At 44.7% G+C, this 21,760-nt stretch overlaps 1 protein-coding gene across 1 annotated transcript in view; it reads right to left on the reverse strand.

The window, feature by feature from the left end:
- The window catches only part of WDR27 (WD repeat domain 27), a 295,727-nt gene that overhangs the window by 215,665 nt on the left and 58,302 nt on the right, over positions 1-21,760 (reverse strand). Inside the window, exons 19-22 of the mRNA XM_063623917.1 lie at positions 19,977-20,098; positions 18,284-18,417; positions 16,741-16,838; positions 15,293-15,414 (exon numbers count right to left, since the gene is read on the reverse strand). Coding sequence (XP_063479987.1) covers positions 15,293-15,414; positions 16,741-16,838; positions 18,284-18,417; positions 19,977-20,098 — 476 coding nt within the window. The remainder of the gene's footprint in view (positions 1-15,292; positions 15,415-16,740; positions 16,839-18,283; positions 18,418-19,976; positions 20,099-21,760) is intronic.

The following is a 21,760-nucleotide window of genomic DNA, read 5'->3' on the forward strand; positions in this document are numbered from 1 at the left end:
TCAGAGAAGAAGAAAAGGGAGGGATGTGGGTAGGGTTTTCTCTGTATCAATAATCATTTCATTTCTTTTTTAAAAATACAGCAAGATCTAAAACTAATAAAGCAAAATAACATAAGGACTATTCCTGAAATCTAGAATCATGTGTAATAAAATTATTTCACTAAAAAAGCTGTTTAAACTTTTACACATTGTTTTTAATTCAAATTAGCTGTCTAGTATTATGTATTTATATCACAAAATAGTACATATTTTATTCAGAGGCAGGCAAAGAGTAGTATCCTGTCAAGTTTTAAAAATATATAAAGTATCTACACCTGCTATGACTTTAAGGCTATCAATAAATCAGAAAACACTTATGTATTTTCATTTTTTAAATGAGCCATTCAATAATACGACACATAAAACAGGAAAATATGACCATCACTTTTTGAGGTATTTGGCACTCTTATTAATACAATACTAAAATGAATTTAAAATTCCATTTGTCCAACAGAATTAAGATAACTATAGGAGTAATTCTCAGAAGAGATCATTTTAATGGTAGTGCACTAGGACGACTGCAAAAAAAAAACCAAAAACATTATTGATGCATGACTAATGTGGCTGAGCTGGTTACTAAGGTTAGAAGAAATTAGAAATGCCCTATTTTATATATTACTGGAAATACAGCATTTGGGCCAATGATAATTTCTGCTTCTCCTGTATTTGGACTCGTAGGATGACAGTTCGTGATGAGCAGCCCCACATGGCTATGGTTAGTTTGAAGTACATTGTGCAACTGAACAAAAATGTAAGATAAGTTTTTTTAAAAAAGCTATTAAAACATAGTGTAAACCTCTGTAACCTTACACTCTTTCCCTTTCATTCCATCAAATACCATTCAGATGTTTGTTTTCAGGAAGTAAAACCCGTAATTATCCCATAAAAAACCTCAGAACTATTTTTCTTAACATAACACCTCTCATCCAAGAGTACACCACAATGATTCACAAAATATTACAATCCTTACTGAAAGACCACATCAATTTGAGAAGATTCAGGCTACTGTATAGTCATTACTCAAGCTGTTGGAAAATGTAGACATTTTAAGCAGTTTCCTAAAGCAAAGACACTAAACCTCTTAATAAAAAGCTAAGATTTTAAAAAAGAGGAACTCTCCTTGAATTGGGAAATTAGACGGTCACTATGTCATTCCAGGAACAAAGCGAGGCACATCTACACAACGATGGCTCTTCACAAGGCCATCTTGTAAAAAGTCTTCACCACAGCACTTGGAATGAAATATCCTATGCGCCTCTTGTCGACAGAAAGAGTGAAACTCTGTAAAATATTGGAAGAAACTTATTCTGGGCCAAATATGAGTGACCATGTCACGACACAGCCCTCAGGAGGTCCTCAGAACACGTGCCCAAGGTGGTCAAGCACAGCTTGATTTTATACATTTTAGGGAGGCATGAGACATCAATCAAATACATTTCAGAAATACATTGGTTTCCCACCTGGGAAAGGCAGGAAAACGCAAAGTGGGGGCTTCCAGGCTCTAGGTAAAAGTAAATATTTTCCAGTTGACAATTGGTAGAGTTTCTCTGAAGACCTGGGATCAATAGAAAGGAAACGTTCAGGTTAAGATAAAGGACTGTGGAGACCAAGGTTCTTTTGAAGCCTCATAGTGGCTGCCCTTAGTCAATAGGTGACAAATGTTTCCTATTCAGACCTTTAAAAGGTGCTAGACTCTTAATCTGTTTAGGATTGGGAGGGTCTGGAAGAAAGAGATCTAGCCATGTTAATAGAGATTCTTCACAGATGCATGACTAATGTGGCTGAGCTGGTTTTCACCCACAAAGGACAGCTTTGCGGGGCCATTTCAAGATACGGCAAAGACACATGTTTTGGAGTAAAATATTTTGATTTTCTTCCTTGTCTTGTAATGTTATGCCACAGTCAGGGTGGAAAGTAAGTCATGATATATAGGGTTAAATAAAACCCATCTGATGAGAATTGATGATTTTTAAAGCATGACTCCTCAGACCCCTCAATCAGAGCCTAGTCCTCACCCTTTTAGGACACACCTTACCTGCAGGGATGCTGTCTCAGGGAGCCAGTTTGTCCAGATGTCCATCAGGAATGTGACAAGAAAATGAATCTTGGGACCCCCAAATCACTAAGCCAAGGGAAAAGTCAAGCTGGGAACTGCCTCAGGCAAACCTGCCTCCCATTCTATTCCTAAATAAGATAGCTACAAAGATAAGAAGCTACAGACCTCCCTCACAATTTGGCCACAAGGAAATTCCTTGTGGACAAAGGACAGACAGAACTCAAAGACATCCCTCTGAGGCTACCCTGAGACAAATGCATATCTGATTGCTTCCTCTCCCCTTCTGTTTATGTAAAAATGATGATTCACTGCGTATTCGGTGGAAAGCTGATCAAGGACTCAAAAGAATGTAACCTTTTGCCTCTTATCTACTCATGATCTGGAAGCCCTCGCCTCAAATCCCACTTTACCTGACTAAACCAAAGTACAAGGTACACATATTGATTGATGTCTCACGTCTCCCTAAAATGTATAAAACCAAGCGGTGCCCCAACCACCATCGTCAGGACCTCCTGATGCTATGTCATGGGTGCATCCTTAACCTTGGAGAAATAAACTTTCAAAACTGACTGAGACCTGTCTTAGATATTTTGAGTTAATAAGGGGCTCGAGGTCCACCCCTCCACAGGCTTCACCACACAGCCCACCTCCTGCACTCTCCTCCTCCAGACATAGGCCTGGCACCCTTCCGTGTCATGAACCTGCTGCTCTAGTTACCTGGTCAGCACAGAGCACCTGACCTTGTGTGTAATACACGTGTTCGTGTTCCCATGTAAGAAAATACATTTCTTGAGCACAAGGACTTTGCCCTCTCTTCATTCATCTAACTCTTCATTCATAGAACACTGCCAAGTGCACAGTAGCAGCTAATAGATATTTTAAATGAATTCATTAATAGGCACTTTAATGAATAATGTAATTAAAAGCACATATACATATGCATACACATGCATGCACATATACATATGTACACCCATGCATGCTCGCATATGCATATACACACACATGCACGCAGGCATATACATACCCACACACACATTCATGCATATACATACACACACATGCACGCACGCATATACATACCCACACACGCATTCATGCATATACATATGCACACACATGCACGCATGCCTATACATACGCACACACATTCACACATATACATAAGCACACACATGCACACACGCCTATACATACGCACACACATGCATTTACGCATATACATATACACACATGCACGCACACATACACATATGCACACATGCATGCACGCATATACATACCCACACACGCATTCACGCATATACATACACACACACGCATTCACGCATATACATACACACACATTCACGCATATACATACGCACACACATGCACGCACACCTATACATATGCACACACGTGCATTCACACATATACATATGCACACACGCACGCACACATATACATACCCACACATGCATTCACACATATACATACACACACATGCACGCACGCATATACATACACACACACACACATTTACACATATACATACACATACACGCGCACATATACATACCAACATACGCATTCATGCATATACATACGCACACACATGCATTCACGCATATACATACCCACACATGCATTCACGCATAGACATACCCACACACATACATACCCACACATACACTCACGCATATACATACACATTCACACATATACATACACACATGCACACATATATACACACACACATGCACGCATGCATATACATACCCACACATGCACTCACACATATACATATGCACACACTCAGGCATTCACACACAGGCACAGATACTTGCACATACATACACACTGTGAAAGGAAAATAAATCTCTGGGCCCCCAAATCACCAAGCTAAAGGGAAAAGTCAAGCTGGGAACTGCTTAGGGCCAACCTGCCTCCCATTCTATTCAAAGTCACCCCTCTGCTCACTGAGATAAATGCAGATCTGATTGCCCCCTTTGGAAAGGCTCATCAGAAACTCAAAAGAATGCAACCATTTGTCCCTTATGTACCCAGGACCTGGAGGTCCCCTCCCCGATTTGTGTCTTCCTGCCTTTGCTTCGAGTTGTCCCACCTTTCCAGACCGAAGCAATGTTCATCTTATGTATGTTGATTGATGTCTCATGTCTCCCTAGAACGTGTGAAACCAAACTGTGCTCTGACCACCTCGGGCAAATGTCATCAGGACCTCCTGAGGCTGTGTCACAGGCACCCGTACCCAACCTGGGCAAACTAAACTTTCTAATTTCACTGAAACCTGCCTCAGATGTTCAGGGTTCACACACACTTACATACAAACCAAATTTAAGGTGGGAGGAAATGAGCAGTGATATATTTAACTGCCATTAGGAACAGGTATTGAATTAAGAGTTCAGCCCAAAGTCAGAGTGTTAACGCTTTACTCTCCATGGCCATTTCACTGAATGTTTATAGAAAAAAGAGAACCACTTGGAAAACAATATGAATAAAACAATCCCACAAAGAGATGAAGAAATGACTGAAAACGAAGTTTAACATAAAATCTATTATTCATTATTTTTACCAGAGCTATAAAAACAGGAAACTTTTCAAAGAAGTGATATTTTTACTGTGTCCCTCCTCAGGAGAGCACTGCGGTGTTTCGACACAGGAGAAGTGTCCCGGTGAAACAGCCATTGTAAAATTATAACTGAGACAGTGAAAGAAACCTGACCTATAACTCTATCTTGCTTCTAACCTCCAAGCCGTCCTTTTCATTCCTGGGCTGAGGCCAAACTAACTTGGGGAGGAACTTATAGTTTAACTTTGAAACAAAGATGGTAACAACCCTTTCCCAAAACAAACCCCCTTCTTGCCTGGGGACTAGACTGCCTTTGTAGGACCTACAAATTAGCTCAAAGATTAGAAATTATGGTTTAGGAGTAATGTAGCTGGAAGCTACAAGATTTGACCACCTCCCCCACCCCTACCCAAAATTGCTCTTGGGGGTAACATCATTATTGTAAAACCTCAGATCAGTGCTTGAGATATTTTGCAGACCCTGCACTGAATGGATCAGCTGGTATCCCACCCAATCAATAAACTGGTTCAGCTGGTCGTGCGCCCCACCCCCCCGCCCACCCCAGGAACTCACTCAGCATAAGAGGGCAGCTTCGACTCCCGACGATTTCACCTCTGACCTGACCAATCAGAACTCGTGATTCACTGACCCCACCCACCCACCAAATTATCCTTAAAAACTCCCATCCCCAGATTCTTGGGGAGACTGATTGGAGTCATAATAAAACTCAGTCTCTCATACAGCTGGCTCTGTGTGAATTACCCTTTCTCTATTGCAATTCCCGTCTTGATCAACTGGCTCTACCTAGGCAGCGGACAAGGTGAACCGTTGGGCGGTTACCCCAGTGGCTCAGCTGTGGCCCTCAGCCAGTGACGGCACCACTCACTGGGCCCGCAGGCTTCATGCAGAAGTCACAGCCTGCGTACCCACTCACACGCAGAGACAGCGAGGGTCCAGCCAGGGTGCCCGAGAGAACCATGGTGGGGGAGGATCAACAACCCACATTTGGGATGAACTATTCTGAACCATTTAGAAGAAAAACTGGTCATTTACTTATTTATTTTGTTTTTAATTGACCCATAATCACTGCACATATTTTGGGGTACAGCATGGTGTTTCGATACACATGTGTGAGGCCCCGATCATGGGATTTAGCACACTGAAAACTCCTCCCAACGGCTACTCGGTGCCAAGCTGGGCCTGGTTTTCCTCACACTGGCTGAGGGCACACTTCTCTAGGTCCTCGTAAACGAGCCTAGGAAAAGAAGGTAAACACAAACACAAACAGCAAAACCAGCAAACAGGCAGCCACTCACGAGGCGAGGTGAACACCAGACACAGAGGATCGGGGACACGGGGCCCTGGAGACGCCACATGCCGTGTGCGGCGTCAGGTGTGCGGCATCAGGTGTGCGGCATCAGGTGTGCAGCATCAGGTGTGCCGCGTGTGGTGTCAGGTGTGCCGCGTGTGGTGTCCGGTGTGCAACATCAGGTGTGTGGCGTCAGATGTGCATGTGGCGTCAGGTGTGCGGCGTCAGGTGTGCGGCATCAGGTGTGCCGCGTGTGGTGTCAGGTGTGCCGCGTGTGGTGTCCGGTGTGCAACATCAGGTGTGTGGCGTCAGATGTGCGTGTGGCGTCAGGTGTGCAGTGTCAGGTGTGTGGCGTGTGGCATCAGGTACACTGGATCCGAGGACAAAGAACACCCACAAGAACCTTCCAGGTGTGCAAAAGGAGATTCAAAGCTCACCGTGCGCAGCCCCTCATGCGCCTCTCTCAAGCTCAAGTGACTTAGTGAATGAAACGCTCGTGTCCACTCGGAACTCCTTAGGGAGCCAGACGGAGGCTGGGCTGTGCCCTGGCGCCAACCCCAATCTCCCTCAGCCCAGCCACGGACATACAGGACTTAAATTGAAAATGGCCATTGACCGTTTCCAGGGAGTCAGGTGACCTGCCAAGTTCTCTAATAACTAAAGAAAACTTCATTAATTTTCATAAATAAAAAGGATAAAGTAACCAATTTAATTAAATAACTTTCCCATGAGAGTTTGACAACCACTGAGAAGAGAGCTCACCTGACCGTCAACTACAGAGCCCTGGCTGTGGCCTATGACTGATGCCTGGCCCATGAGACATGTGCACCGTGGCCATGCAACCCCATGGGATGAAAAATTCGAGATGTGTGTCCACTGCAGCCCCAGGTAGGTGGCACGAGACCAGGAACACAAGTTCCACTCAGTCAGAGCACCGAGAGTACAAGAGCAGCTGTACCACAGCCTGGCTGGGCAGCCAATGGTGGCAGCCCTCACCCTCGGGGCCCAGCCCATCCACTGAGGGGACCTGCAAGATGAAACTCCTGTTCGAGGCTTCACTTGGCATCTGGAATAAACACACATGTAGCTGCTTCTCTCATGTCACTACTATGGAAAGCCAACGGCTGAGTCCTGGAGTGCCCGTGCCAGCAGCAGGCCATGGAGCTCTTGTGGGTAAGCGATGGCCCTACTGCAAAACGAAGGCAGATCCAATGGTTGTAACTCAGACAGGCCCCTTAAAACTGCCAGGACTGGGCTTGGACTGAGCAAGCAGTTTTTGAGCACCAACTGCATGCTAGTAAGGGATGGCCCCGTCCTCAAGATGAGAATCTCACAGGAGAGAGGATTAATCACACGTCATTCTGACTGCACTGATGAGCCCTGGAACAGCAGTGTAGACACAAGACCAAGTAAGGGGCCGAGTCCAACTACTGAGAGGCCAGGGAGGCCTCCTGGGGAGGTGGTGGAGACTGAGCCTGGACAGTCAGAAGGGTTTGCCTGTGACTCAGGCCACAGAGCAAGAGCACAGAGTACAGCTGGCGGATGCTCAGCTCCACCTTCTGAGAGCCCTGGGCTGAAGTGCCGGGGACCAGGCCCGACGGGGTCAATCCTGTGTCTCAGAGTCAGCCGCGTCCACTGGGCTCATCATCAGGCGGGTGCAGTCGGGAAGCCAGTGTGGAGCCTCAGCTGCTCTGTGGGGTCACAGCTTAGGCGCCAGTGGTGCCTGCTCAGATCTCATGCCGGCACCCCCACTCCGCCTGGGGCTCTGGGGGACATGAGGATGCCCCGTGCTCCACGTTCATGATGCTGTGACTCTGAGGACAGAGCCCGCCTCTTCTCAGCAGGTAGTGCATGTTTGTCACATAGGAGCTGGCCCTGATGCCCTCCTGTGACTGTCCAGGCCATCACAGAGGCTGACCGGGGCGTCAGAGAATGGCTGAGCCCAGCAGCCTGGGCTTCATGTGGGCCCCCAGCTTGAGACTGGGTCTGAGGTGTCACCAAGGACACTGACAGGGTCAAGGCATGAGAAGGTGGCACAGGGTCTGCATGCAGCCTCAGGCTTCTATCCTAAAAGCTGCTGGGGCCTCTGAAGAATTGACAGTGAAGATTAAAATAACCCGAATGGGGTTCTGAAGGCACAGGTCAACAGTGGGTGGTGATAGGCAGAGACATGCCCGTGGGGACAGCTGCTGGGGAGCAACTGCAGGCCACAGGTGGGACAGAAGACGGCAGCGCTAGGCCTCCCACACCTACACCTATGCGGATATGGGTGTCGCCTTCCTGAGGCTTTGCACATCCACAGAGGGTGAAAGAGAGGGGCCGTGCTGTGGTGAGCAGGGTGGGTGCAGAGGCACCAGCCGAGGGGTACTGCATTGCCTGTGGGGCCGGGTGCAGAACACAGCAGGCTGTGCAGGGCTCCTGCTGCCTTCTCTGGGCCACACAGTGGGTGGTGGGGGGGTCAGGCCTGGGCCCCTCCCGCTGGTGCAGCTGTCCCCTCCTCCTTCAAGGCTCAGCCCAGGACCACCTCCTGGGGAACACCTTCCCTGAACCCGCCTTGTTCAGAGGCCCCACAGACCACTTCATAAACTGAACACACCTCCTGCCTCCGACCTGGAAGGTGATCCCAAGGATGACATCACGCCGCTTTCCATACAAGTCCACACCGTGCAGCTCAGAATGCACTCACACCACGTCCGTGAGTAAGTAGATGAGGCCGTTGTTCCACAACAGAGTGCTTCCGTGCTGAAATGGTCGCCCTTCACAGCAGTGGTTTTTAGACACAGAGAACCAGCCCTTCGAGAGGCCATGCGGTCATCCAATGTGGAAAACAGATAAAGGCAGAAGTCTCCCGGTGGACTGGGCATGAGGATGCTCCGCTGTGGACGCCAACAGCACCACTGGGCAGTGCCTGTGCCTCCGAGGAGCTGAAAACCTGTACTCTAAAGAGTCCTCACTGTAACAGATCAGCAGCTGCCCTTCTCCTGACAGCACATTTCTCATTTCCTGGTAAGAAGAGCAGAGTTCTGACGTGAAAGGCCACAGCTGCTGTAATTCAGGACTGGCCCTCCAGCGTCGCTGTAATTCGTAATGGTCCTCCTCCATGATTTCCTCGATAACTCCTCACCATCATCATCTAATTGCTGATTTCTAACATATATTTAGAAACAACAATGTTCATTACAGTAAATTAAATGGGACAAGAATGAAATTTGATGCTTTAAGTCTTGAAAATAAATGTATTACAATCAAACTAACAAAATATACACACCTTTTTAAAAACAAATCTTAATTATGCTACAAATTCACTTTCTATATCTTCATTCTCCAAGTCAATGCTTTTTTACAGCTTGAAGTGTTGTAAAAAATCTATGATGCTTCCAACACAACATATTTTAAAAGCCAGAATAAAGCTAAATGTAAACACAGCCTCATGTGGCTCATCAAGTCTCCTCGATTATTGAAATAAAAGATAATACCCAAAAGAAGCCAAAATGACATCAGCACTAGAGGAAGAGAGGAAAAACATGCATCAGACTGTGGAGATCGTCTACATATTGGAGCGCCATTCACCATGCCTGCTGTCCTGAGGCTCCCAAGGCGAGCCAGGCCCAGTGTCTCTGTCCTCCTCCCTTGGTGGTGTGCACGGGGAGCCTCCACAGTGCTCAGGCAGGTGCGGCCACGGCATGGGGTGTGATGTGAAGTGTCAGGAGCTGGTTGACCTGGTCAAGATACTGGGTTCACTTGAGATAACCTGACATTTAGATGGTGAAGAGGGAGGAAAAACGGCATCCAGGCAGAGGAACCAGGCAGGCCTGGAGTCCAACTCCCAGCTCACAGCCCATGCAGAGGGAGGAGGGAGGCCCTGCAATCTGAGTCCTCATCCATCAAATGTCCTTGCTGAGCCTGTGAGAACACACAGGGAAAGGCCATGGCATTCCAGACTTGGTAAACATTAGTTCCTAGCTGTGACACTCAAAAAATTCCACACACGGACTCTGGCAAGCACCTAGGGGTGACTCGGTCCCACGGTCTGGACGTTGGTCTCCCCACAGAATTCATCAGTTGAAACCCCCCATCGCAATGGTATTAAGAGGTGCGGCCCTTGAGAAGTGATTAGGTCATGAGAGTGGAGCCTGCATGAATGGGCTGAATGCCCTTATGAGGGAGGTTTCAAGGAGTTTGTATTTCCGTTCACCACATTAGGATACATCAGGAAGGCCCTGCCACTCAAGCAGAAAGCCCTCATGAGACGCTGATCTGCCACTGCCTTGATCTCACACTTGCCAGCCTCCAGAACTGTGAGCAATAAATTTCTGTTGCTTGTAAATATCCCCGTCTAGGGCATTTTGTTAAAGCAGCCCCAACAGACTGAGACTCCACATTTGGAGCCTCATGCGCACCAGCCCAACTACAGGATTTTAAATATGAGTGGCTCTACCAGCAGGAACACAGCATGTCACGGGGAGACCAGGACACCACACGGCTTCCAGTCGAAACTTGCTGACTACATGGGAGGCTAAACAAGCTGATTCAACCTTTCTATTTCTCCATTTTATGTGCCTTTAAACTCCTCATAAAACCAAAAGTTTTATCTAACAATATGTGAGAATGGATAATGCCAGTTCAGATGCAGCCTTCTCTCATCCTTCCAGGACAGGATGGCTGTTCCCATCCCTACTCTCTGGCAGCGATTTCACATCATTTTATGGTGCTTAGAACAGTCAGCCTTGTGCAAATGTTATTCCACCCATGACTACCACCTTGTGCCTTGTATTTCTTTGAAAACTGAAACCATATCTAACTCAGCTTCTGATCTTCTGCTGCAGGGGGAGAAATTCTTGTGCATCCATCCCTAAAACTCACAGGAGCAAAAGAATTGTGTGAGAGTAGTTGCATGTGGAACGTAAGAGTTTTCTAAAGCAGCACCGATCAGCCTCCATAAACTTATATTTTAAAAATAAGAAAAATAGCTTTCACTTAATGGACTTAGCACATGCTAAGAGATTTACATACATTTAACCCTTTAACAGTGAAAAGCTTTATATATGCAAAAGGTTAGAAACTCTTCTATTATGAAGTTGGAACAGAGAGGAAAGGAAATAAAATTACGAGATCACACCAAATAGCATTATATCATTTTCCAAAATAATTCTCTTGAAAATACTAGAAAATTGGTTAGCTAAAGTTAAAAGAATTATCTTTACCATTATCTTAAACCTCGCATGTTATTTTTTAAGTTATAAATTAGAAAGTATTGAAAACCTCAAAATTATATTTTGCATTTGCAACCTAAACGTCTGAAACAATTTAAAACAAATTTGGGAACTAAATTGAAAAAAAATCTCAGATTGAGCTCTAATAGGCCAAGTTTTAATCTAGACCAAGTTTTATGGCTCTGTATAAATCCCAGAAAGAAAAGAACAAAAAGAGAAAGAAAATAGGGATTTATAATGGAAATGCTGACAGAACATTTTCCAAACACCAAAAATAAATTATAATTGGCTTTGCAATGACCACCTTTAATAAGAGTCATGCACAACCAATACAAAAATTAAATGAACTAAGAAATATTTTTCTAATAATTGACAATGTTTGAGACAAGAAGCAGCAAGTATCAAAAAGCATGGTAAGAAATATGTTTTAAATGTAAAATTGGCCGGGCGCAGTAGCTCATGCTTGTAATCCCAGCACTCTGGGAGGCCAAGGCAGGCAGATCACCTGAGGTGAGGAGTTTGAGACCAGCCTGGCCAACATGGTGAAATCCCCTCTCTGCTAAAAATACAAAAATTAGCCAGGTGTGGTGGCCCACGCCTGTAATCCCAGCTACTTGGGAGGCTGAGGCAGGAGAATCGCTTGAATCCAGGAGGCGGAGCTTGCAGTGAGCCAAGATCACGCAACTGCACTCCAGCCTGGGTGACAAGAGTGAAACTTCATCTCAAAAAATAAAAAGTAAAATTTACAACATGAAAGAAACTTCACATATAAGATTCATTTATCTTCACGACTGAAATTTTTAAACTCAAGAATGACAATATTTAAGAAATTTAGTCAATTCTCACTTAACTGTATTATCTACAGACTCACAGACTTTAGAAAAACTGACCAGATAGACAACTACATGACATCTCAGGAGAGACTCTTCTTGTTAGCAATCTTTATCTTTAGATAAATTTTTAGACACTGCATTTTGAGAATAATACATCAACAAATTTTAAATACTATTTGTCAAACTTTAACCTCTGAAATCTTTGTGCTGACGAGTCTTTTTAAGAAACCATTTTTTCTCTAGATTTACATCTACTTTCTTATACAAAGAATTGAATCCTTTGCTTTCTGTCGGTAACAGCGAGTCACAGTTCAAATCGGCGCATGTCAAGTGAGCAGATTCCAGGTTCTAGGTACTACCAAGATCAGACACAAAGACGGCACAAACCCTAGTCTGCACTCAGGTATCTTAAAGTCAAATGTCTTTGCGTGGAAGTTTCACTCAATAAATTTAGTAGGTCAGACTTATACTTTAACATTCTATATCCAAATATTAGCTATCAATATCTCATTAAGCTGCACTTAAATTTAAAAGGAATCCTAACACCTAAAAAACAAGACGGACTGACCAGGCGCAGTGGCTCACGCCTGTAATCCCAGCACTTTGGGAGGCCCAGGAGGGCAGATCACGAGGTCAGGAGTTCGAGACTAGCCTGGCCAACATGGTGAAACTCCATCTCTCCATCTCTACCAAAAATATAAAAATTAGCCAGGCGTGGTGACGCGCACCTGTAATCCCAGCTACTCGGGAGCCTGAGGCAGGAGACTCATTGGAACCCGGGAGGTGGAGGTTGCAGTGAGCCGAGATCATGCTGCTGCACTCCAGCCTGGGCGACAAAGCAAGACTCCATCTCAAATAAATAAATAAGGTGGGTATTAGGCTAACAATCATTTTAAAAGTTAATAACTCAATTATTAAATTCATTTAAAAGCCCGGAAATATATAAAATCTAGCAATCAAATCTTTCCCTAATCTTGACAGATCTTACTGCGAAATTAGTAGTATCAGATCATGGTTCTCAAATACCAACAGTGCTGCCTAGTCTCATCATAAATTACCAAACTGACTTCTTTTTCCTTCACAGCTTTCCCAGAAAGCATAGAAACATGGAGTATTACACACAACACTGATTCAACTAATTCGCACTTCCTTTGTGAAGTATGCCATTTTAATAGCCTCATAAAGAAGTTACAGAATTCTTCAAAGGGATTCCTTCATTCATCTGAGAGACCCACTGTACAGCGTTTAAAAACATGTTTGCTCTGGTTTATATGGAGGAAGAGTCTAAACAAAAAGAAAAAATGCAGAAAAATAATCTTTTCTCCAACAACTCTCCCCAAGCTGATATTTCCATGGTGTTATTCAAACCAGAAAAGCCTTCTCCTATTGAAACTTGAAATGTCCTATTAATAAACTGGGTGGTGGGGGTGGGGGTGGGGGTGGGGGTGGAAGATTAAAAGGAAGGCAAGATAAAGATGCCTATCAGAGCCTTTAAACCCTCCCTTCTCCGACCAAGGCTGCCCACAGGGCGGGCACAGAGGTCGGCTTCGCTTCCGCAGGCAGCCTCCCCAGGCATCTTCCTGGCCTCCAAAGCTCTGACTACCCCACACTGCCAAGTCCCTGGATCTGCCTCTCTGAAGAGCCATCCAGACTGACATGTAGGGAGACCATCTTCCTAGACACGGAGCCTCTGAATCCCGGGGTCTCTCATGCTGCACCCGTTAAAAGTCTTCTGTGGCCCTGACACCTCCAATTCCCCTTTATCCAGAAAAGATGCAGGAACAAATCTGCTTCAGTGTAATTTAACTTAACAGCCCAGAATCTTTGCTCTTTCCGATTTGAACTGATTAAAAAACTTTAGGCCGGGCGCGGTGGCTCACGCCTGTAATCCCAGCACTTTGGGAGGCCGAGGCGGGCAGATCACGAAGTCAGGAGATCAAGACCATCCTGGTTAACATGGTGAAACCCCGTCTCTACTAAAAATACAAAAAATTAGCCAGGCGAGGTGGCAGGCACCTGCAGTCCCAGCTACTCGGGAGGCTGAGGCAGGAGAACGGCAGTGAACCCCAGGAGGCGGAGCCTGCAGTGAGCCGAGATCGCGCCACTGCACTCCAGCCTGGGCAACAGCAAGACTCCGTCTCAAAAAAAAAACAAAAAAACAAAAAAACAACTTTATAGATAATCAGACCATATCTGTCCTATTAAACAGAAATTTAAAGACTCAAAATGTGGGCCGGGTGCGGTGGCTCACACCTGTAATCCCTGCACTTTGGGAGACCGAGGCAGGCTGATCACGAGGTCAGGAGTTCGAGACCAGCCTGACCAACATGGTGAAACTCCGTCTCTACTAAAAATACAAAAAAAATTAGCCGGGCGTGGTGGCACATGCCTGTAATCCCAGCTACTCAGGAGACTGAGGCAGGAGAATCGCTTGAACCCAAGAAGCAGAGGTTGCAGTGAGCCAAGATAGTGCCACTGCACTCCCGCCTGGGTGACAGAGCGAGACTCTGTCTCAAAAGAAAAAAAAAAAAAGAAAAAAAACGCAAAATATGTTAACCTGTGGATAACAAAATCTGTTTAACCAACATTGCAATACTTCACTTAGCAAAATGATACCCTGAATCATGATATAAATGCCAGACGCATCGTAAGTTAAATCCTTGACTTGGAAAACCTTTCCAGGCATATCAACAACCAAAATTGCAGTTTTAGTCCTAAGAAATACAGTTTTGTTCCCAAGACTTAGAGGCCCTCTTGGGTAACCAAGTGTCTTTTGAACTGTGCAGCTATCGGGCAATGAACTCATCAGATGTTTCTCCTGTAATGCCAACCCTTTAACCCACCGCTGTGGATATTTGTAAACTTTGTCTCTGTCAAAACAGACTGGCTGTATCCAACAGCCTCCACCTTCAAAAAAAGCTACTGATTTGGCAAGGCTGCCCCAGTTCATAGAACCTATGTGTCTACCATGCAATCCATTATTGCTTAACATATACAACCCTATCAAGTTTTATGTGACAATGTTTTACTAGTAAAATCTTAATATGGGCCCATAAAATAGTCAAACACAAATGTACAAAACTTAACATTCAACATGATACTAAAATATCTCCTAGGGTCAAACATCAAGGCTTTGAATAATTTAATGATCAATAAAAATTAACACTGAATTTGGTAGCAAACACTTATAAAATGGCATCATACATTTGTATCTGTTAAATGCTTTAAGCACATAGTTTTACAGATGATATATGTTATCCAAAAACTTACCTTATTTTGGCAGATCTGATGGACAGGCCGCGAGTGGGCTTCCGCTATCACCGCTGCACTGCAGCCGGCGTTGAGGTCGAACACTTCCACGGTCCTGTTCCGGCCAGCTGTGAGTACGATGTCTGCGATAATCCAGTTAGGGAGCTCCTCTCAACACTCTTACCCATGGGGAAGGGACAGTTCCCTCTCTTTTACTAATAAAAACTTTGGAACATTAGAAGACTCATGAATGGACGACTAGTTAAGAACTTCTGAAATGCCGCCGGAAAAGTCCTGAGTCCAGTCCAGCCCCACCCCATCTGGCCCCAGGCATTGGCAAGAGCAGGTGGGCGGCGGTGGAGGGGGCTGCTTAGGAAAAGGGAGACCACCATAGTGCCTATTTTGAGGTGTGAGTTCCAGCTTTAGATACGTGGTGTTTGAGATGTCCATGAAACACCCAAATCGGATGTCAAATAATTGAATATGTAGATACTGCACTCAGCAGAAAGCACTGAACTAAGATTAGACAGACCCACAGAGTGGGTGACAGCACCTGGGGCAGGCTTCACAATGGGAGACACAACCCAGACAGTGCCATGTCAGCAGGTGACTGCTTCATAAACGTGACCTATGAGGAGCAATGTATACATTTAGGGCTCGTGTGACCACCAACACTCCCCAAGCCTCAATGCTCAGCCCTGAATGCTGTAGTAATGAGTATATGTGGTGGGAACCCAGGTGCACTGGAGTCAAGAGACCCGTTATGCTGGTGTTAGCGTTGGATTACCTTGTATTCCAGAAACCATCGTTTAAGCTAGAATAATCCTAATGACATATTTCTTATTTCTACTAGGTATTTTAACACCTATTCTAGCATGAAATTACCACATTTCTAACGAAAACATACTACAACCTCCTAACACTTTATTTTAGTTCAACTACAAAACCCTCCAATAGAGTTCAACTTAGATTGAACTTTGAGTAAATTAAAACTTTATACAATGAATTCCTAAAGATCTGGAGCTTTTCCCCTAAATAAATTAAAATCAACTTTGAAAACTAAAAGCAATGGTGTTAGCCATAAAAATCTCAAAAATTAAAGTTCTAGAATTCCATTTCATATTATTTTGAACAGCAATAGCTATGAGTTTTGCCAGCTCTGCAGATGAGACAGAATGACTAAATTACTAGACATTAGGCAACAAAGTCCAGAGCAGGTCAGCCCACCTGCTGGATGGCATGAACTGTACGGCACTCAAGTTTCTTGTTCCTTTGAGGCCCTTTCTCAATATTGAGATGAATTATTACACGTACAATTAACATAAGGATGGCGACCTCCATGAGAAGGGTCCCTGCATTCCCGGAGCCCCACACAATGCCTGACACTCATGAGATGCTCAGCACACGCCTCTGCCAGAGGAACGACACTCAGGGCGTAAAACCCTACCAGGATCTGGGAGAAAGGATACGGGAATAAAAGTCATTGACTGCTGATAAGCTGGTCATGTCTACTGCACCCGTCGTGGAGAGCCTGCAAATCAGCTTGGACTTGCTCTTCTGTTTATATCTGGAAGAGAAAATCAAGATGATCAATCTTTTTGCTTTCCTTCCACTACAACTAAATATCTTATCTTTAAAAACATTAAACATGAAAAGAAAGTTTTCATATCACTTTAAAAGTCCCATTTTATGATACTGAGGGGAAAAGTGAATTAGCTACCTTGATTTTTCTTCAGGAAAAAAAAAAAAAAATGTTTTTCTATTAACATCTAATTATTTGTGGTGATTTTTGACATACAAAAGATCCCCCACCCCGTCCTCCTTCTTCAGTCTGTGGTCAAATGCACCAGTCTTTTTCTATAGGGTATTTCTGTGTATGCTTAGAAAAACCTGCCCATCTCCCACTACATATAACTGAACACATGCCTCAGCTTCACTGCCTCCCGAAACCCAACTGAAGTGGCTGCAAAGTGATCTCTAAGACAAAGTCCCACAAGATCAGAAAGAGGAGGCAGGAACAAGAAGAGAAGCTGCCAACCCTCAGGGGCAAAGGGCTGTGCCAGTCGAGACAGGAACCCTGCGACGTGAGGTGACTTGTGAAGCTCCCTCCCAATAAGTAAAAATAAACTTTAGGCCAGGTGTGGTGGCTCACGCCTATAATCCCAGCACTTGGGGAGGCTGAAGCAGGCAGATCACGAGGTCAGGAGTTCGAGACCAGCCTGGCAAACATAGTGAAACCCCGTCTCTACTAAAAATACAAAAAAAATAGCCGGACCCTTGGCAGGTCCCAACCCGACGTCCCTCCATGAAAGAAGCAGGCAGACGCAGTGCCCATTCTGACAGCCGGGCACCCACCCCAATTAACAAACTGAAGGCACACATCTCAGAAACATAGTTTTGATTAAGAAACGTGTGCTCATGTTACACTCAAAAAAATAAAATGACATGAATACACAGAGATACAGCAAAAATATAAAACTACGACCAAGAAGCAAATATATCAATCTCGAAAGGAGGAAAAAGGGAAGAGGACAGGACTGGGAGACAGGTTCCTAATTCCCTCTGTAATATTTTATTTCTTTAAAAATTCTGGAAAACAAAGATAGTGAAATGTTAATACTTGTCCAAGCTAGGTGTAGCTAAGAAGATATGTATTATTCCCCATATATATGTATACATTTGAAACAGTTCATAATTTAACTTTATATTATCAATAGTATTTGTCCCACATAACATCACTTCAATATGCTGCAGAGCCGAGATGATAATTGAGGATTCTCAAATCCCCCAAATTCTCGGATTCCGTCATGCCAAAGGCCCCACGCATAGTAATACAAAGGAAGGTTTAAAATGCGTAGGATCTGGACAATTCCCTCTCTTCAAGAGTTTGGTGATATGAGGTCATTATTAAATTTGGGGCAACATTTTAAAATGTAAGTAACTTTCAACATCACATTATTGAAACAGCTTCCTGTGATCTAAAAATAATGCACAGGGCAGAGGGGTGCCTACCTCTTAACCTCATCTTTGCAAGTGTCGATGTGATACTTCAGTAGCTGAAATTCAGGGCCAGAAGATAACAATATAAAGGCATCTATATAATAAAACTGTGCAGACTGTATAGGTTTAGAAAACATGTCTTTGCCCTGTAATGCAAATCAGTAATTATTGTCAATATAATAAATGTTAACAAAAACACTATTGCTGTAAACATAAAATTATTTCTTCTTTTTTTTGAGACGGAGTCTCGCTCTGTCGCTCAGGCTGGAGTGCAGTGGCGCAATCTCAGCTCACTGCAAGCTCCGCCTCCCGGATTCACGCCATTCTCCTCCTCAGCCTCTCCGAGTAGCTGGGACTACAGGCGCCCACCACCACGCCCGGCTAATTTTTTTTGTATTTTTAGTAGAGACGGGGTTTCACCGTGGTCTCGATCTCCTGACCTCGTGATCCGCCTGCCTCGGCCTCCCAAAGTGCTGGGATTACAAGCGTGAGCCACCGCGCCCGGCCTTCTTCTTAAAACTCAACATCTATTTGTTCTAAATGTGTACATAAACTTTGTTAGACCCAATCAACAATTTTTGTTTCTGCCTACTACTTCTAAAAGGTATCATATGATTAAAATTTTACTGTAATGAATGCTTTGAATTCCAGTCATTTGACAACTTTAAAAAATCGAAACTTAGCAGTAAACATACTAAGTACCAAAGATTTTATTAAAGCTGAAATTCAAAATGTTTTAAAATGTAGTTCTGAGGTGTCTGCTCTCAAATTTAGACCTCACAACCACGTTACGACACAGAGCAAGCAGACGGCATCCACAGCTCTCAGCAAACTCCTTCCTGAAGCTGCTGCCAAACGCTTCACCTTTAGAGAGGCCCTAGGTCTTCCTTAACTGACACTTTCTTTTTTGTCTTTCTCAAATTCAATCCCCTTTCTATAAAAGATCCATAGAAAATAAATGCCAACATCTTTGAAAATTGGAATGCTTTTTATGTTATGTTCTTTGCAAGTTGCCTGCTCATAACTTCATGATTTGAAGGTGAGTTTCCTACCACTGCCTTTTCTTTCCTAGTCATAAGGTTATCATCTTCCTGTCTCTCCTTTCCTGTTCTGCTCCCAAATGATCTCCCGTAAGTTCATCAAAACAAGTCACTCCTCTCCCTAAAATATACTTCCCCCACGTAATAGCCCCTTGGCCATTACTGCTATCTGGACTATGAAATCACATTGAATCAATATTTAAAATTCTTCAAACGTTTCAGTATTAATCATGTGGCATTCGCAGACCATAACAAACATAAGGATAGATTTAACCATATGAATGTATGCACGTACGTGGCAAGTATGTTAGTGTGCGCATGTGTATGCATCTATATGCGTGTGCCTATTGCATGCGTGTGAATATGTGGCAAGTATGTAAGTGTGCATATGTGTATGCATCTATATGAGTGTGTGCCTACTGCATGCGTGTGTGCCTATTGCATGTGTGTGAACATATACATGTAGACACACATTTAAGAAACTAATCAATAACTGTTATTGCATTGAAGCAATAACTTTTAATCAATAACTTTTATTGCATTAAAGCAAACTCTTGGCTTATGTCCCTTTCTTCATCTCCTGTTAAGGTAAAAGAATGAGACTTTTGAGAAGGTCTCAGCTCCTTTGGAAATGACTGCCCATGGCAGAGATGACTGTCCATTACCAGAAGCAGTTCGAGCTCTGCCCCACGAGCCGACCACACCCGCAGCGTCCCGTCCCGGGCCGCAGACAGCAGCCACCTCCGGTTCTGGCTCCAGCACACAGCGTTCACAGCCCCGTCGTGACCTAACAGGAATGACCAGAGAAGGTTACCATTTCTACTATTAATAACAGTTTTGACTGAGTGCTACTTATCTGGTACTTTCATACAACACAACTGGAACAGCATTTTTCAAGTCATTAGGGGAGCGCCAGGAGTCTTCTCCTCGCCACAGTGAGGCTGCAGAGCCTGAGGCGGGGTGCACCATCTAGCTTCAGTAGAGACTCAATGTGGCTTCTGAAGGCAGTTGCTCTAAAGCCTCATGTTCCATTTTTTCAACTTTTATTTTAGATTCAGAAGGTGCAGGTGTGGGTTTGTTAGCAGCGTGTACTGTGTGGTGCTAGGTACTGTGTGGTGCTGGGGTTTGGGGTGTGATTGAATGCCTCGGGCAGGCAGTGTGGAGCGTGTACTGTGTGGTGCTGGGTACTGCGTGATGCTGGGTACTGCGTGGTGCTGGGTACTGCGTGGTGCTGGGTACTGTGTGGTGCTGGGTACTGTGTGGTGCTGGGTACTGTGTGGTGCTGGGGTTTGGGGTGTGACTGAATGCCTTGGCCAGGCAGTGTGGAGCGTATACTGTGTGGTGCTGGGGTTTGGGGTGTGACTGAATGCCTCGGCCAGGCAGTGTAAAACCTCGCATTTCTTAAACTAAGAAGTTCAACATTCTGTGTGTATCTGTGAGTGTATGTTTTCAGAGAAAACATATTATGAACTACAGTATACAAATCTGTGGACTCCATTATAATGTATCAGTATTTTAAAGAACTGCTGTCAAAATTGAAGAAAAAAGTGAAAAAAAAAAAAAATCCCTGAGCACACACATATAAGTCGATCATTTGTTGTGACAGATTTGAAAAGTTTTGTCTAAACTCACAATGGCTGCTTGGATGCTGATTTCTGAGAGCGCCAGCTGGTCTTCAGGTGTCTGAATATCGGCAGTGTATGCCTCTCTGATATTAAACTAAGGTAGGCAATGAGGCAAACAGCATTTATTTCGTACACCTGTAAGACCTTTTCTGTCCACTCCCCACACCTCATCCTACTCCCAGCCTAACCCTGGGGCCCAGGCCCTGAGCACGTGCTGGTTTCTGGACCTGTCTTGCCTCATAACCCCTAGAACAGCTGTCAGGCCAGGAGGCATCTTCAAACAGTCTCTCAGCTGCCACCACCTGACAGTTCTAAGAAGTGGCGGACACAGAGGAAAGGAGAAAGCAAAGACGATCAGGGATGCGCTTCTTCTCAGAGGTCGGCCCTGGAGCGAAAGCCAGATGTGTGGCATGGTGAGCAGGGCGAGAGGGGACGAGCTGGGGAGGTGAGGGCAAGGAGAGGCCATGCCCAGCCCTGCAGCCTCTAATCCCTGAGCACCCGGGCTGGGATGGCAAGGAGAAGACTGACGGGCAGCCTCACTCATGCTTCCTGACAACAAATGACCCTAGACCTGCTCAACGACCCCACTTCGCCTCCATAGCTCACAGGGGATGGGTAACCACAACTCCCGAGAAAATTCCTGCCATAGCCGGGATCTCCCCAGAGCAGAAGACTCCTTCCTGCGGGCCTCAGCATGTGAATCACACATCACAATTTATAGACTAGACAATGAACTGCAATCTCACTACATCACATCTGTCAGGGTACCAACATAAAAAAGAAGGCAAAACCAGGAAAGATGTAAGAATAAGAACATAACTCAG

The sequence above is a fragment of the Symphalangus syndactylus genome, chromosome 2 (assembly GCF_028878055.3).
Source record: "Symphalangus syndactylus isolate Jambi chromosome 2, NHGRI_mSymSyn1-v2.1_pri, whole genome shotgun sequence".
NCBI lineage: Eukaryota > Metazoa > Chordata > Mammalia > Primates > Hylobatidae > Symphalangus > Symphalangus syndactylus.